Genomic DNA, 17,884 nt, shown 5'->3' with positions numbered 1-17,884 from the left:
GGTAGTTTGTACTTTATAGTTAATAATAAATTATTACAGAATGTATTAATGATAAACTATAGACACTCATGGTCAATGATTCAGCTAAAAGAAGAATTAGTTTAACCATTGATTTTATACTATATATAGTATATTATAAAATCAATGGTTAAACAAAACTTCCACTTTTCTTTCCTCCAAGTCATCCATAGGCCGTAGCGATAGCACCGTCACAGTAAACAGTTCACATATTGTAAGATATAAGTACATAATCTATTCAACTAGATAGGTAAGTCATTATGTGGCGTCATCATAATATTAGTATAGTTCATTGTACATTTTTTGCCCATACAAAGATAAACACAAATGCTCTTGGCTCATAGTTTATTTTTTTGGAACAATGCAAATAATGATAACTAGATAAGTAGATGGTAAGAAAAACAGATTCACAAGACTTATTTCAAAATAATTAAGGCTATAGATAATTAATATACATAAGTATATTAATCAACATTTTTCATTTTTTGATTGAATGTATGAATATTGAATAAATTAAAAATACTTCATTTCATAAAACAGCTTTAATGTCTTTCATAATTATTTATCACATTGACATTGTTGCCAGTGTACTCTTTAGATACCTAAAAGGCTAAATGAAATTAAAATTGTTGAAATTGTGTATTTAATAATATTATTAGATATTAATATCTAATATTAAGCTCACAAACTGCATAATAGTTTTTATAAGTATTTAATATTTATCATAAAAGGTTTTATATTTATTCAACAATTTCGATTCCAGTATCCATATAATATATTTTATATTAAGAGTACACTACACACATATTAAATTTGTTGTCTACGTGCTACATCTTACAAGTGCGTAACATAGCAAATTTACGCTCAGCAGATCACGTTTAGTTCCATTAGTTTAAAAATTAGAATAAATTTACCTATTTTGAAACTTGATGTTAAGAACATTATCTGTGTTTGTATGTGGATTTTTTACGATAACTTAGTTTTGAAGTGAGTTATGAGCATTTTTAATTTATGGTATTTTATTTACGCATTACTTGCTACAAAATTGAATTACATTAAAAACCCACACACGAGACACAAATACAGATAATTTTCTTAATACAAATAGTTTCATAATAGGTCAATTTACTCTAATTTCTAAACTAACGGAGCTAAACGTGATCTGCTGCACGTACAATTTTTTATGTTTTGCATTTGTAAGACGGAGACAACAAATGGTTATGTAGCGTTCTATTAATCATTGAAAAATAAAAATAACTATATATTACTTCTATAGTACTATCACTTTTATACTTGAATACAATTTACAAGTATTTAAAAAAAAATTATAATTAGACACAATTTATTATTGACATAACAAAATTTGATAACTTATATGTTTATAAAATAATAATAATCGTAATAATAATACATTTAATTGTTAATTAATATATTTATTTAAATACATTTTTATTTTATTTTCTGTATTATAATAATATTCTAGGCTTATCTATAAATCTCACACTACGTGATATAAATATATATAATACCAAATTCACATAATTGAATATACTAGCATTACTAGCCATGAAATATAGTCTTTACTCTTTTGAAAGAACATAATATAAAAATACCTCTACATTAAACTATAATATAGAAGTATTTTCATTCTTATGAATTTAAGCTTATAGTATTGATGTAAATTTCATCGTACCATCAAAAAATCCCAGAACAAAATTCATTATAGATTTTTCTGTAATATGAATTCCGTATTCCATTACGGAAATTCTTGCCATTGGTATATCTATTAGGGTCAACAATGGAGCTGTGTCATCAGTTAATCTCGTAAACTGTCTTAAAGTATCTGATGTGCAGTCCTAATGTAATTAAATATGATTATAAATATTAAAATTAATTTATTATATCAGTATATATTATTATTATTAATTATTATATTATACTCGTGCATGTAATATTAATTTATTACAATAAATTGTACGTACGTCAGGAGCTATAAAGAATAAGAGATCATATAATGCACTTGACTGGGTCTTTGCAACTTGTTGTGCTACAGGCAACAAAACACCTTCAGCCAACTCTAATTCTTCTTCTTGGTCTCCTTCAATGAATAAAACAACAGCTGGGTAACTTTGAAGTTTTGGTAGTAGTCTTGAAGAAAGTGAATATACAAATCGTCTTCTCCATGGGAAATACTGTTATTAATAAAAATTTAAATTTGTTAACGTGGATTCAGTAAAAATAGAAAAATATCTTACCAATCCATCAGGATCTTCCGTGATTTCCGCACGACCATTTTCAGTGATGATATTTCCATTGCTATCAATTAATACTAGATAAGGAATACCACGAACATTAAAACATTCAGTTAAGTCTTGTCGTAAAGTAGTATTTGAATATGGAACAGAAGGCCAAGGCATTGATGACGCATGAGAATTATAAGACTGTTCACTTCTGAAAAAAGTATGTTATATTGTTTTTAGTTATCAAATTTTGTTGTAGATTAAATTTTAAGAAAATCTTATCTTAATTGGTTGTGTAATTGACTATGTAACTCAACATTTTAATAAGTGTTATTATACATTTCTATTAAAACTAAGTATTTTCAATTATATCTAAATTAAAAAAGTGGGCAAGTAGGTAACTCCTCTGTACAGTATATTATGTATCGAGTGCACTTCCCTGTTGAATAAGTATTTTGGTACCTAACTATAATAGATGTGTTAAATTTGATCTCGATATTTAACTAATACCTACCTATCATTGTATACGAAAAACAAAAATTTGAGCGAAGCTGGTTTAACTTTTTAGTAACCATGGTTACCATAGTTATTTTTTACTAGACTATTTTTAATTTATCTAAGTAGAAACTACATCAAATCTGCTACCATAACCTCCATTGGAGTTGATGATCGGAGAATTTTTCTGCTAAATAAATGTCCTTACACAAAAAATAAATTAAATAAAAGATAAAAACATACATCAATGTAAAATCAATGAAAATTGAACATAATTATATGTATAATAATATTCTTTGTTTCCTCAAAATGATCAAATTATAGTATTTAAAAATATAAAAATAAAAATATAATTATATTTTCAAACGTTTTATATTATTTTGTGTCTTTATGATACATAGGTCTATAGGCATACTTATTATAGGTTACATATTATTATAGAGTATAGATTATAGCTACAATGGTGATAATAACAGTGGTACACTGGTAATACATACTAAATGTCTAAATGTATTCTATATTTATAAGAGGGCGCTAAAACGTTACACTCATAGGTACGTAAAATGCTAATAACTCGTTTTAAAATTGAAATATAAAAAAAAATTGTAATATTCAATGTATAATATTCTAAATTTTTACTTCTAAATTTTATAATAGATTAGTTCACTCTATAATATCAAACATAACAGAGTTATATAGATTATTTAGAGCATACAATTTTCTATGTTATGCATTTATAAGACGAAAACAACGCACGCGATCACGCTTGTTTAGCGTCATCTTAACTTATTTAATAATATAATCAAAATTCTGTTTAAAATACAATACCTGTCAGAACTGACAAAAATAATCTCGAACTGGATTCTTTTTCTTATACTATCGTAAGCATGAATGAGTTGTGGAATAAATGCTTTGCATGGTGGACACTATAATTACAACAGTTAATGAGTTCTATAAATTAATCTGTTACACTTAATCGTAATAAATACCCAATGCGCAGAAAAATATAAACCATATATCGTTTCATTGGATTCGTTTGAGGAGAGTTTTAAAGCTTCTTGACAAATTTTTTCCATCCATAAGTTTGTCCATGGAAAACTTTTTCCACTACATGACAAAAGTTTAAGACCATTTCGAGTATGAACTTTCTCCAAATAGCTATCATTCAGAATTAACAAAGTTTCTGCATTCCCAACACAATATTTGTGTCTCAAACGAATCTAAAAACATTTAAATAGATTTAATATCAAAAATAGTATACATGTTATATATATATAGGTACACAATATTGTTTTAAAATTTAATAACATCATTTTTTTTCTTCAGATTCTATTATTCCGAACAAAGCTTATAACTTATCTTACCTAAAATTTGCAAAATATACAACTGATAACTATTTTGTTTAAAAGTAAGTTGCTACCTTTTTTATTTTTTATTATTAATTTATGTTTCCAAGAGTCAGGGGAATAGGATAGTCTGAGCCAGGGCCGTGTTAAGAGGGAGCTACAGGGTACTATTGCCCCGGGCGACTGAATAGGAGAGGGTGGCTAATTTTTTTGTAATTTAAATTTGTATTTTGTATAATGATTAATGAAGCGTTTTTTTTTTTTTTTTTTTGCCCCTTGGTGTCAAATTCCTAAATACGGCCCTGGTGTCTGAATATAAAGTTGTATAGTTGTGTTAGAAACAATATTGCTATTTTGGGTAGTTATTGAATCGTCGTTTAGAGTAGAATGACTGGAGAGTTATGAGAGGAGAGATCTAGAGAGTTAGTTATGTTGTAGTTGATATGATTTGTGAGTATTGTGACGAAAAAATCAAAGATGTCTGGGTATCTATTATTTTGCAATGGCCAGTATGTTGGGTTTGGGGGAGAGAGTATCTTTAGGTTTTGGTTCAATATGGAGTTCTGCAAGACACGGTCTCTGGTATTTGTTGGTCTTGATCCCCAAAGGGGATGTTTGCAGTTACTCCCAGCAAGAAAGTTGTTTCCGAGAGAAATAAAAAATTGAGTAAAAACATAAGTATTTATTTTTTGATTAAGTGGACACTACACTGATAATATAGTAAGTGGAATATTGTTAAGCACTAAAGGAATATTAGTGGCTTGTAGACTAGTGGTTTGGTAAAATGGCATAATAATTGAGTGTTTGATTATTGAGTTAATTAATATTGTAGAGTCAGCATGAGCGATACCGTCAAGGTGATCGCAGTGATAGGTTTCGTGATAGCTTACCAATGACTGTGGTTAGGACTTAGGAGTGAGATAAGAGGGGCGATAAGTCAGTGACTTTAGATCGTCGATAAATAACGATAGTTTTAAGGAGAAATGGTCTGTATATTTACCTCACCATAGGCAATAGTAGGTTGCTACCTTAAATATATTTTAACTACTTTCTAACATTTTATAGCCTATATAAGACATCTATCAACCTTTGACTAAAATAACTCCAAATACTACGCAAGTTTTGTAGTATAATTTTATAACATAAGGAATACATATCAAATGGAAATTAAATATTTATAAATATTTTCATTATCTAAAATCTATATAAATATCTATACTTTATTATATAAAGAGGAGTTGACGTTGTTGAGGGTAATCTCTGGATCTACTGAATTAATTTCGAAAATTCTTTCACCAATAAGAAAGCTACATTCTTTGTGAGTATTATAGCCGTTATAGTGTGATTTTTATGGAAATAACAATAATATTAAATATATTTTTGTGTATTATATGGTTGTTATTGACCATACAATTTAGTATGACGAATAAGAAATTAGCAATTTGTTATTAGGTACCAATTTTAAAAATTGTTTCACCTTTACAAAGCTAAAAATGTGATAAAATATTATGATTGAATATACTTTTAGTCCTGTATATTTTAAATAACTGTGTTAAAAAACTTGAATGGAAATTTAAATAGGGTAAATCCAAGGGAATGACTAGCCGGGTGTAAATGACGAATTAACCAACATTTTTGAATTATATAAAGTGGGTATTTTTAACCAGCAACTAAATGCGGGGATCAGCTAGTAAATATATAAAATTAAAAAATTATTGCATATTATACTAACAGCCAACAGGTTAATTCGTTATTTAATTTTATACATTACTAGTTAACCCACTCCGCGTTGCCACTTTGCCAGTGTCAAAGGTTTTTTTTACGAGTAAATATATTTGTAATAAAAAATATTTATGCCATATTTCTACTAATTTTAATAGTAATAAAATAATAATATGTAACCATTCAAATAAACAAAAAAATATTCTTTTTTTCTTGATCTGTCCGTTAGGTATAGATATTATATTCTTGAGAGTTGAATAAATAATAAGCTGTATAAATACATTCCAAATCTTGAGAAATATATTAATATAACTTTTATAAAGAATGGTTCAGTAGTTTTAAGGTTTATTAATTATATAGATTGGCAGACATACATCCATTTTTATATCTATAGATTATATTTTTTGTTATTTGGGAGATAGATCTACCTATATATACTGTAGAAAAATGTTGAGATTTGTATTATCACCATAATATTTACCAAACAGTTTTTATGCATATAAAGTAAAAGTGTAAAATATTCTAATATATACAGTTATCGATCCACTCTGCAGAAGTCAAAATACCTATTGTGTTAAATTGTCTATAGCCTTAACAATAACAATTTAAAAATTGATTTGAAAAATAATTTGGAAATTCTTATGATTTTGACGAGCTTCGTCAAAATTTGAAATTCAAAAAATTCAAAAAATTTTTATTTTTTTTTAAATCACATCGCGCGTGTATGGAGAATTATAGTAGGTAATAATAGTGAAATATTAAAAGTTTCTACCGGGCTAGTAGATGTCGTGCACACATTTTATTTCAATGATAAAATCATTATCTGATTTATGAAAAACGATTCTGCGTTCTGCTGCAGTAAAATGAATATTCATGAAGTATGCAATAAAAAATAATAAATTATTATTATTGTTAGTGAATTTTTGCAATTTTAAGTATAATATGTAAGTTGTAAGTTTATAAAAAAATGCAAGATAAAATGCAATAAAATAATATACTATGATTTGGTAATTATATTGAAAAGAAAATGTACGTAACAAAATCGAAGTATAGATATACCTATAGGTATATACCTACACCGAAAATTAGTTAATATCATGAACTAAATCTGTTTTTAAACAGAGCGAAAAATCAATAGTAGGTACCCACCATGTATATTGTATACATATAGGTATACCGTAGTATTACTAACCACTTCAACAAAAGCATCATGCATGCCTAGATTTGTAGTAAAAACTGTTTCACTTAATGGCTTCCTATAAACAGTACCTAAAATTAAAAGTATAGTGTATCATAAACGTGGTACTTTATGGCAGTATTGATTCAACAATGGTCGGTGTATAAGTGTTACAATAGAGAGGAATATTGAATGCGTAAAATTGCAATAAATCAGAAACGTTTTCCCACTATGGTTAATGTTAATGCAGGTGCTTGCTGAAGAGTCACTATAAGCAAAGCGGACAACCCCAAAGTAATAAAATGCAAAAAATAAATTACTGGGGGTGCCAAATCTTGGGGAGATGTGATGTGCATGAAAGCTTAAATGAGAATGATATAGGAGAGGAGGAACTAGTTGTTATTAAAATGTGAGAATCCCGAGGGGGTTACAATAAATCGTACTTTAGGGAATGTGACCATAGGAGGTCTCTGTTGTGTTATACTGCGTTATCCCTAAAAGTAAAATGAACACCCTACTAATTTTTTTACTACGATCTGTTACATATTATTTATAGATAGGTATACATAATATTATATATAAAGTATAAAAAAATATGTTGCTTTTAATACGAGACACCATATTTTCTGCTAATCGACTTAATGTTTATATTATTTTTTTAATAATTTTATTTAAGCAAATATCTTAACATATATAAGTTTATTGTTCAAAAAATATTATACATTAACGCGCGAAGTTTTAAATTAATATGTGTTTGTGGATCAATAATACCACTAAACTTGAAACAGTGTGGTATACTGGTATGAAACACCGTATGTATAAGGCTTATTTCAATTCTCTTAATTTGTGAAAATGTTTTATTCCACTTTTCTCTGAAATTGAAACAATATATAAATATTTAATTGGATTATGGTTTAAACTTTTAAAAGTATTTTTATAAGCTCCGAGTGAGTTATATCGTTAAACGACCGATCAACCATACTTACTTTATTTTTAATATTTTAATCTTTTAAAGTCTAATCTATTTTATTTATAGTAAATAATGTGATAAATGTATAACCTTTAGACTTTCAAAACACACAATTTCGCCATGCTTTTACATTATAATGTACAAATGATAAAATTTATCTATTTGAGGACTTAAAGACTAAAAGGAAAATGAAAGGGACTATCAATATAAAATTATAACATAATATAGTAATAGTTATAAATTATCGCGATTATAATCAATCAATTTAAATATATTTCCATTAAATTTTTTCAATATTTTTATTTTTTATTATATTTTTATATTTGTTTACTGAATATTTGTGGACAGGGAAAATTTGTATATTTTTTATGCTTACTCTTTTCTCCGCGTATTCATAAAGAACTGAATGCCATGGAACATCATTGGTTAATTCATCAAAATACTTGCGATCATCAATTAATTCTGGATAACATATCTGAATAATATTTAGTGTTTTCTCGTTCTCGTTTACGGTTTTATATAGATCACGTAAAGCCCGATCGTCGGTTCTGACAGTTTTACTGCATAATGGGACGAAATACAAAGCGATTAAAGCCCCATTGAACGTCGATTCATTTAGCTCCACTGTCGCTGAACCGCATAACAAACGATCACCGAGAAGTTCTGTTAAACGTGATGATAGACATAACTCAACAGCCATTTCTTCACATATTTACCTAAATACCTAATACAAATAACAGTTCTATGTATATTATATTAAACAGTTTGTATTATTTTTTGTATATAGTAATAATCTCGAGCACCGTATATATACTATATATGTTTATATCCAAAGATCCAGTTAAAATTTAAAATATATAAAAAATATACATAAATCACAACATATGTTTAGAGTAAACAAAATCCCGTATTTTAAAAATGGTTAATCATCCTACAAATATTTAAACAAACATTTTTGGATATGTTTTTCGAATAATACATACATACAATAATATATATAGACATTAAACAAAGAACCACAAAATAATATAATATAGTCGAGAATAACGAATGAATATTTTATTAATTTTCAACTAGTACAAAATACAAAACTACAAATCAATATTACGTACCTATACTGTAGGCAACTAATTAAAATTCAAATAAAATGTTTATAGGTCCAGATTTTATCTGTTCCATTTAATGTAATGCATGCACATTTATATAATCTTTAATACTTCAATAGGTAGCATTTGATTAAATCAAAATTAGCCAAAATAAAAAGGAAATATAATAGATTTACACGTTATACATTATTTTATTGTTATATATAAGAAGGTACATAATATATAGTTTTGAATCTATTACAAAGCGAAATAGATAATAATTAATAACTAATAATCAATTCATTTTTTAGCTATAGTCAGCCTATATAGATAAGAGATAAGTGAACATTTAAAATTAAATGTAATTTTAGTAAATTTACAGAGAATAATTATAATTAATTTAATGAGTATATTATATAAAATAAAAAGTTCTATAGTTGTGTAAAGTATTTTACTATCTTAGAAATAATTTATTTAAGCATTTGACTAATGTCTAACTAAATATAGTGTTACCTATTATAAACACCAACCTTAATTTTTGTAAAATTATATACTAACTTATTTGAACATTATTTTTTCTGTGAACAATAGAACGTATCTGTTGTAGAGAGTCGATAGAGCTGAGGCGAAATGGAATAGGGATAAGGGATCGTGTAACTCAGCGTTGTTTATACTACATATATATAGAAACATATATCAGATAAAACAGTATGCCACCCTCGAGGGAGAAATCCCTTTTTTATAGAAAGTATAAAGCTTTCGAACTTCAATTATTATATTTAAATACAATATACGTAAACATTTTATGTAAGCCGAGTCCTTAATTCCTTACTAAGCAGGCTATTATAACTTATAAAATTAAAAAATACTCGTCGTTGAAACAATTTGCTCAGCAGCACAGGATATTAATGTATCTACATTAAAAACAATTTGTAATCAAATCAATATTAAAACATGGAATGCTGTCAATATTATACTGATTCAGAATATATGAGTATTACTTGTTTTGAATGTTATAGTATAGAGTATAGACAGTACAGTGCCTATTTTAAAATTGAAACTTTTACTTTATATACCTACCTATACTTTAACTTTCAAGTTATCAAGAATCAAGTTTTTTTTATAGTTACCGGTAGTCGGTACCTCGTGGCTCGAACCTATATATTATAAACTAACATCTGAAGTAGTTAAGTAAAATAAAATAAATAAATTACGTGATAAATAATAATCAATAACTAAATATTGCCTTCATTCTTTATTAGTAAATTAAATCTATTGCAGGAATCCCAAAAAATAAATTACTCATGAAACCGAAAAAAAATAGCAACTACATAATATACGAATTTATTTTAAACTTCTTTATAGGTTGTGGGTAGATATAAATTATAGGTAAACCGATTTAACATTACTATACTACACATAACAGCTTCATATTAGCTGGTGATTTTAATTTAACTGGTATACACTTGGATAACTCTGATGATCATGTTATCCTTACTGGTTTGATGACCAATACATCTGAGTTGATTAAAGAATTAGTCATATTTCTGCATTTATTTCAACATAATTTTACTAAAACCCACTGTTCTAACATCCTAGACTTAATATTATCTAATAATGCTAACTTAAATGTCTCTAAAACCTCATTTCCATTTGTTTAAATTGATTCTGCACATACCCCACTTGAAATTATAGGTCCTAAGATTATCTCTACTGACTACCTAAACAAATTAAATCGTGAATTTAATTTTTCTCTTGGTAAATATAATGATATGAATAAATATGTTCCATTTACTGGCCTTTAGTTCTTCTACGTCACCCTCTCATCATAATGTTTCTTTAGCAGTTGATACATTTTATGATATAGTTTATAACTCAATAAAATTATTTATTCCTAAATCCTTTCCTAAGCACTTTCCCTAAATGGTATACTAAAAAATTTTAAAAAATGATTTGCGATAAAAAACGTCTTTATAAATTATTTAAATCTACAAATGATCGCTCATACTATATCGAATTTTCCAAACCAAGAGCTCAATGCAAAATAGAATTTAAATCAATTTATAGAGATTATATCAATGCTATTCAATCACATCTATACAAACGACAAACCTAAGACTTTCTGGAGCTACATTAAAAAATTAAAAAACAATAATAATATACCATATGTTTATGGAACTTTCAACTTGATAATATTAGCAAATCGAATGGTCCCGAAATAGTTGAATTGTTTAAATATTACTTTAGTTCGGTTTACTCTATCAATACCCCAGATTCAAATAATTATAACTCTCAGTTACCTGATGTAATAAACAAGTATACAGTTCTCACTGTCAGAAATATTTTTAGGCTTGGACAGTTTAAATACTAATTGTAACCCTGGTTCAGATAAAATTCCTGAAATTGTCCTTTTCAACAGGTCTCTATCAAGTGGATTATATCCTTTATCTTGGAAATTTAGTTACATTACGCCTGTACACAAGTCTGGCCCTAAAAATAATATATCTAATTTCAGACCGAACTTTCTTCCTTACCTAAACTCTTCGAAAAACTGATGTTAGAACCCATCTTATCTCTGCCATTTAAAAATCTATTCAGTTCTAATCAACATGGTTTTAGATCTGGATGGTCTACTGAAACTAATATACTAAATGAATCCGGAATTGATTTCTTTAGTTTGTAAGTATCCACCGAATATTTATGAGTTAACTGTTATCTAAATTCTTATTTATTATATCTTCTTAATTGTATTATAACGAACCCTATAATAAGTTAAAATTTATAAAAGTTTGGAATGTATGTTAAATCATGTTATTGTATTTATTATTATTGGTATGTTAATGTTGTTATATTATATATTATGGCATTATGCTGTACTTAAGCCATCTTTGGCGTTTATCTATCTAAATAAATAAATAACTCAAATGCTAAAGCTAAATCTATTAGCTTTGTATAAGTAATTTATAATTAATTGCATGAAATTATATTTTTTAAATTTTGATAGGTAAATAACTGACTAATGTATAGTAATTTGAATAACGATCTTATAATAATACATAGTTATTATTATAACTGCAGTAAAAATAATTTTTTTTCTAATTTTTTAATTTCCGTACATTTATAATGATTACAGGCAAATGATTAAAGCATGTATATTCCAACAAACTATCGTATAAACTATAAAATATATTTTTCAGTGCCCTATAACCAATGCTTACTTTTTCTCATTAAGAATATGATTATATTATATGTTCAATGTTAATTAAATTGATAAGTTTATGAATATTTAATTTTTATTTTTTTAGTATTTTAATGATAATTATCAAGCAAAATACCTCTTAAATTTATCAAGGGTATAAGATTGTTTTATTATAATAATTATTTGAGTGTTTTTATTAACTATGTACATAGATATGTAGATTATAGGTACATTATACATTCATTAAATTATCAACTGATAGACAATAACCCGACAAGTCACAACACGTCAACACGGCCGTATAAAACAAAACTAAAGGGGAGACTAATCGTAATTTGCTGACACACCCATTAATCATTATAATATAGAACATGTAAGTTGTAAGTGTAAAGGCCTTAAAAGTAATACTTACAACTCTCGTCTCTCGAGTACCCACTTGACACTTAACACTTTGGTTTACCTGCTTCTTCCCGCTTTCCAGGTTCCAATTAGAATATAGGTACTCTTATTATAATAGTACTAGACTGATTTATATGTTAAAAATAAAAAATAAAGCCATGATAACTGTAAATTAATGAGTATTTTACTTTTAATGTAGAAATAGAACATAATATCATATCATATTATGTTTTCCATATTTCTTATCGATTAAACAAATCTAAAAATACAATTGCAGTAGAAAGTACTAAGTATACCTATATTTAATTATGGAAATAAGTATATTATTATTATAATGTATTGTAAACAGATACCAATTAATAGTTAATGATTACCATTTACCATTAAAAAGCATATTATCTAAATAATGTATATTATTATTATATTTAATCAATGCACAACTACCTATTTAGCATTGTGAAATTTCGAGTTAATTACCCACTTTTTTTTCTCATAATACATATTTTTATTAAAAATATTAATTATTGACAATATTTTAGAATTCATTTTAATTGCACTTAATTATATTTTAATGAAACCAAAATTTATAATCAATACCTAGTATCTACTTATACATAATATCACTCATTTAGTACCTACCTAGTTAACAGTTATTGAATAGGTATTGGTATTAATGGTATTGTACACAATCCAACAAATTATATATAATATGTAAATAATTAAATTAAATATTATGACGAAATACTTCATCAGCAGGTAGGTAAAATTTAATTAATAATGTTAAACTTGTCAGTATTTATTTTTTAACTTTAACTGACTTATAAGTAGACAACTAGTGAGTAGCGAGTTGAGTTGTGACAGTGACAGTGGTTAAGAATTTAAGATCATATATCTTAATCTTAGTTCTTTGTTCGTAATTGACGATCGTGACTTGTAGTAGTAAGTTGGTGTTTGACGTTTGTGTCTTTGTGAGACACTGAGTAGAGATTCTCTAACTAAAATTGATCATCAGCATGAACTAAAGAGTCTAAGAAGATATAGAATGTAGATTATAGGTATTTTCTAACTTCTTAGTTCATGATCACTAGCATGAGTAGCATCGAGTTTAAATGGTCAGGATTAGGATCATATTGTTCAAAGTGGACCGGTTTCCGGTTATGATAATAATTAAAACTACAGTCTACAATTAACACAGAACAATAGATGTAATTAATAATGTAATAATGTAATAATGCAATTAATAATCATTTTGTAAAATATGCTATCATGCATTCATGCTATGCTATATTGCTATCTGTATGTCTTATATTGAACTATACTTTCTATAGCAGACTAAAATTGTGTTGGTTACACTGTAATGTTGGCATTTCATCAAGGAAATTGTTTGGTTAACATTTTTAAGGCCATTTGTACTACGTCCTGAAAATTGTAGCGTGCCGTCAAGTTCTTTTTTTCCATCGACCCTTGGAAATAATTAAAAAGGTAAGATTTTAGAGATTTTATATTGCATTAGAATCTCCATTTCATATACTTTAAATGACATACATTATTTTTTAGAAAAGATGCCAGCTAAAACGACTTCTGTTAAGAAAAGGGTGAGTATATTGTGCACCTAGCATGTTCATTATTTCTTTTATATTTACTTGAATAACTAGTATTATAATCAATATGTCACAAAACATTATTTCTTATTAAAGTTCTTAAACAATTTGACATAGAAAGTATTAGTTGGTTTATTGTTTTTTGAGTAGATGTTTTCACTGCATGTGTCGGTTATCATATGCTATTAATGAAGTGCATCTTTCTTTTTATATGAAAGCAAATTGTACCTGTCAATATCATTTTTAACATATTAATTGCTTTAAACATTAATTATTACTTATTGATTTAAAGCTTATAGCTGTATCAACTAACTAAAGTTTAATTAGTTGAATTGGATGATCAATGTTAACCTAACCTAGGGTAATGCACCAGTGCGATGACTTATTTTGACAATAGTACTTAATAATACATTGAAATGTTATTTGACAAAATATTATTGAGATGAAATTTGAATTTGTAATTTTGGTTATCATATGGTTTGTACTTTACTGGTATTCCGTTAATTACAATTTTAAATTGGTGAAGTTGACAGGTTTATTTATTAAGACTCCTACAGAGGTGTACATTCAAAGTATCTTTTCCCCTATTTAAGAAATGGTATACAGTACGAACAAAATTCCCGCTTGTCAATTAACTAGTGCTATTATCCTGTATGTAAGATTAAATTTTTTTTTATAATATAAATTTTATTTAATTTTTAGTTTGTGTCTGATGGTATGTTACGTGCTGAACTCAACGAGTTCTTGACACGAGAACTTGCTGAAGATGGTTATTCTGGGGTTGATGTCCGTGCTGCTCCTTCACGTACAGAAATTGTTATTTCTGCAACACGTACCCAAAACGTATTGGGTGACAAGGGACGCCGTATTCGCGAGCTTACATCTCTCATCCAAAAACGTTTCGACTTCAAAGACAAGGCAGTTGAACTTTTTGCTGAGAAAGTAGCACAACGTGGATTATGTGCTGTTGCCCAAGCAGAGTCTTTACGTTACAAGTTGATTGGAGGTCTAGCTGTCAGGAGGGCGTGTTATGGTGTGTTGAGGTTCATCATGGAAAGTGGGGCTAAAGGGTGTGAAGTTGTTGTATCAGGTAAATTAAGAGGTCAGCGTGCCAAATCAATGAAATTCGTCGATGGACTTATGATTCACAGTGGTGACCCATGCAATGATTACGTCAATGTTGCTACTAGACACGTTTTGTTAAGACAAGGTAATTATCATACAATTTAATATTTAATTCATGAAAATTATTAATAAACTTTATTTTTACAGGAGTTTTGGGTATCAAGGTTAAAATTATGTTGCCGTGGGACCAAACAGGTAAACTTGGTCCAAAGAAGCCTTTGCCAGACAATGTCAGCGTTGCGGAACCTAAGGAAGAAATTCTACCCATTGCACCAACCAGTGATATTAAATCTAAGCCCGAAATAGCAGTACCTACTGTTCCAGTTGTACCTGTTGTTGGTTGAAATGATTGTATAAAATAAACTAAAGTTTTTTTTAAACACAAGTCTTGTTCCTATTTTATTTAAAAAAAAAAACAATTAGGCAGATTTCATTAGTAATATTTTTGTAACAGTAAAAAATTATGCAGTGGTTTCCTGGTTGCCTTCTACGCAGAGGAGATGGCGAATACCCACCTAGAAGCTAAGAACAAAGGACTACTGCATAAAAATGCCTACTGCATGTTTAGAGTTGCTACTTTATTTCATTTGATCACTATCCATATTTTTATTATAATTAATTTGAGTATATTTTAATAATATTGAGGTTTAAGTTAATTTAAACAGCATTCAGTAGCCAATGTACTCATATAAAAATGTTAATTAATAACATGTTATTCATTAAAGACTAGACGTGCTAGTAAGTCAATGCCAAAATATAATTTTTTAGTAAGTTTTTAAATTAAATTGGATATAGAATAATTTATGATGAGCATTTTTAAAACTCAATTTTGGCTAGTAAAATTATTTATTGATAATGGAAATTTCTATTCATTATAATATCATCATTAGGGCTCGGATTTAAATGCCCTAAAAATATCAAAAAATGCATTATTTATTAAACGCACACCACCAATATAATATTATCACTCAATAAGAAAATAATCCGATAAAAGTTTAGTTGTGTGCAATAATATCGGCTAATTGGATGATGTGACATAAAGGTTATAAAAACCGGAAAACCTGATGTTAAATAGTTCAAAATGAAAATAATTTTTATTACGTAGTACTATATTACTATGTAGTACTTATATTTCAATGGGGTCAATTTTTTTAGTCATAATACGACAAATAGGTCAAAAATTTACTAAAAAATTAAAAAATGCATTAAAACCATCAAAAAATACCCTAAAAATGATGAAATCCGCTAAAAATGGCCCAAAAAACTATTGTGGTTAGATTGCAAAGTACTTGAAACATATTTGTAGCTTGGAAAGCATCGCGTAAGATATCCCCAAAAAAAGATGCAAATGCATTGAAATCTGAGCCCTAATCATCATTATGCACTGTTTTTTTAATGCTTTTAATCGAGTAGACCTAATGCTGAATGCAATTAAAAAATAATTCCATTAACAGATGATCAAGATTTTTACCCAGGAAAAAAAACTTTATAAGGTTTTTGTATTAGAAACCTATTTTGTATTTATTATAGATATTATACTAATTAGATACAATACCCATATTAAATCTGTAGACTTTGGTTTATTAGGATGAACATATTTTTAATTTTAGACCCTAGTTACAATGAACTGCTAAAACATATTATTTGTTATCAATTTTTAATTTCAATTGAAATTGTTAACCATTAGCAAACCATAGAATTATACTAAAGTAGTACTAATAGGTAGTATATTATAAATACACAAAAGATTAAGTTCAATAATATTGTATATACATACAATTTTAAGCTGTCAACCAGACAATTTTTCTGTGAAAAAAGGTTCATTAAGCCATTTATGCTTTGAGTAAATATTCTAACTAAAATATTTATTAATTGTATTTTAAGATATTGATACTTGATTTTTCAATTAGTGAAATAACAGTAAGAGTTATGCTTAGATTTGTGTATCAAATATAATAATTTATTATATCACTTTCAAATTTAATACTTAAACACTAGTTTAATACCATCCACTGCTTAGGTTATCCAAAGAATGACCTATTATTCTTCCAAATACACAATAATACAATAAATTTTGTAATTATTAAGAAGACTGTTTATAAAACATTCAGATTTTTTCTGAATAACATTTTATCAAATAACCGAATTAGCTTATCCTATAGTATTGTTGAAATACTTATTTTTTCAGAAAGTAGTTAACTTTCTACTGATGGACATAAATAATTAAATATTTATGAAAACATTAGAACTATCTAAATCTATAAATATTTCAAAATTAAAATTTATGTGTATACTTGTATTTAATCAAGGATAATATTCAATATTTATAACATTTTAACTTAAAAAAAAAAAAATTAATAAATCCATGCATTATATATATACAATACATATTATTATTTAGTACAAAATAGGTGAATAAAGTACAAAAGGTATTATAATGTAAATTATAATATTTTAAATACACAGAGTATATTATATTTAGACACACGAAATAAATATAGTATAGA

The 17,884-nt window shown here is 26.9% G+C and overlaps 2 protein-coding genes across 4 annotated transcripts; one reads left to right on the top strand and one right to left on the bottom strand.

Annotated features, from left to right (window-relative positions):
* Nucleotides 1-541: 541 nt before the first annotated feature.
* On the bottom strand, nt 542-9,705 carry LOC107170004 (nucleoredoxin-like). Of its 2 annotated transcripts, none has more exons than XM_015519984.2 (7): nt 9,584-9,705; nt 8,345-8,692; nt 3,743-3,973; nt 3,582-3,679; nt 2,274-2,469; nt 2,001-2,210; nt 542-1,874 (listed from the first exon to the last, which is right to left on the bottom strand). In XM_015519984.2, the coding sequence occupies exons 2-7, from the start codon at nt 8,666-8,668 to the stop codon at nt 1,683-1,685; spliced, it is 1,251 nt and encodes a 416-aa protein (XP_015375470.1). In that variant the 5' UTR covers nt 8,669-8,692; nt 9,584-9,705; the 3' UTR covers nt 542-1,682. The 2 variants fall into 2 exon arrangements, with proteins under 2 accessions (XP_015375470.1, XP_015375471.1); XM_015519985.2 differs by having other exon boundaries at nt 9,612-9,699.
* Nucleotides 9,706-13,988: 4,283 nt separating this feature from the next.
* RpS3 (ribosomal protein S3) lies at nt 13,989-15,762 on the top strand. Of its 2 annotated transcripts, none has more exons than XM_015519979.2 (4): nt 13,989-14,133; nt 14,209-14,246; nt 14,955-15,462; nt 15,525-15,762. In XM_015519979.2, the coding sequence occupies exons 2-4, from the start codon at nt 14,214-14,216 to the stop codon at nt 15,719-15,721; spliced, it is 738 nt and encodes a 245-aa protein (XP_015375465.1). In that variant the 5' UTR covers nt 13,989-14,133; nt 14,209-14,213; the 3' UTR covers nt 15,722-15,762. The 2 variants fall into 2 exon arrangements, with proteins under 2 accessions (XP_015375465.1, XP_015375466.1); XM_015519980.2 differs by having other exon boundaries at nt 14,042-14,133; nt 14,214-14,246.
* The last annotated feature ends 2,122 nt before the right edge of the window (nt 15,763-17,884 follow it).

The sequence above is a fragment of the Diuraphis noxia genome, unplaced genomic scaffold (genome assembly GCF_037042655.1).
Source record: "Diuraphis noxia isolate RWA-SAM2 unplaced genomic scaffold, SU_Dnox_SAM2 contig0003, whole genome shotgun sequence".
NCBI classification, from domain to species: domain Eukaryota; kingdom Metazoa; phylum Arthropoda; class Insecta; order Hemiptera; family Aphididae; genus Diuraphis; species Diuraphis noxia.
The sequence above is the reverse complement of the archived record's forward strand: the minus strand, read 5'-3'. Positions and strand labels throughout refer to the sequence as shown.

Coding starts and splice junctions, on each gene's coding strand:
- LOC107170004 (XM_015519984.2), bottom strand. CDS start 8,668: ATGGCTGTTGAGTTATGTCTATCATCACGTTTAACAGAACTTCTCGGT. Junction 3,974..8,344: donor ATGAATACGCGGAGAAAAGA/GTAAGCATAAAA, acceptor AAATGTTTTTAG/ATTCGTTTGAGACACAAATA. Junction 1,875..2,000: donor TATTCTTTATAGCTCCTGAC/GTACGTACAATT, acceptor TAATTACATTAG/GACTGCACATCAGATACTTT.
- RpS3 (XM_015519979.2), top strand. CDS start 14,214: ATGCCAGCTAAAACGACTTCTGTTAAGAAAAGG. Junction 14,247..14,954: donor CGACTTCTGTTAAGAAAAGG/GTGAGTATATTG, acceptor TTTAATTTTTAG/TTTGTGTCTGATGGTATGTT. Junction 15,463..15,524: donor ACACGTTTTGTTAAGACAAG/GTAATTATCATA, acceptor TTATTTTTACAG/GAGTTTTGGGTATCAAGGTT.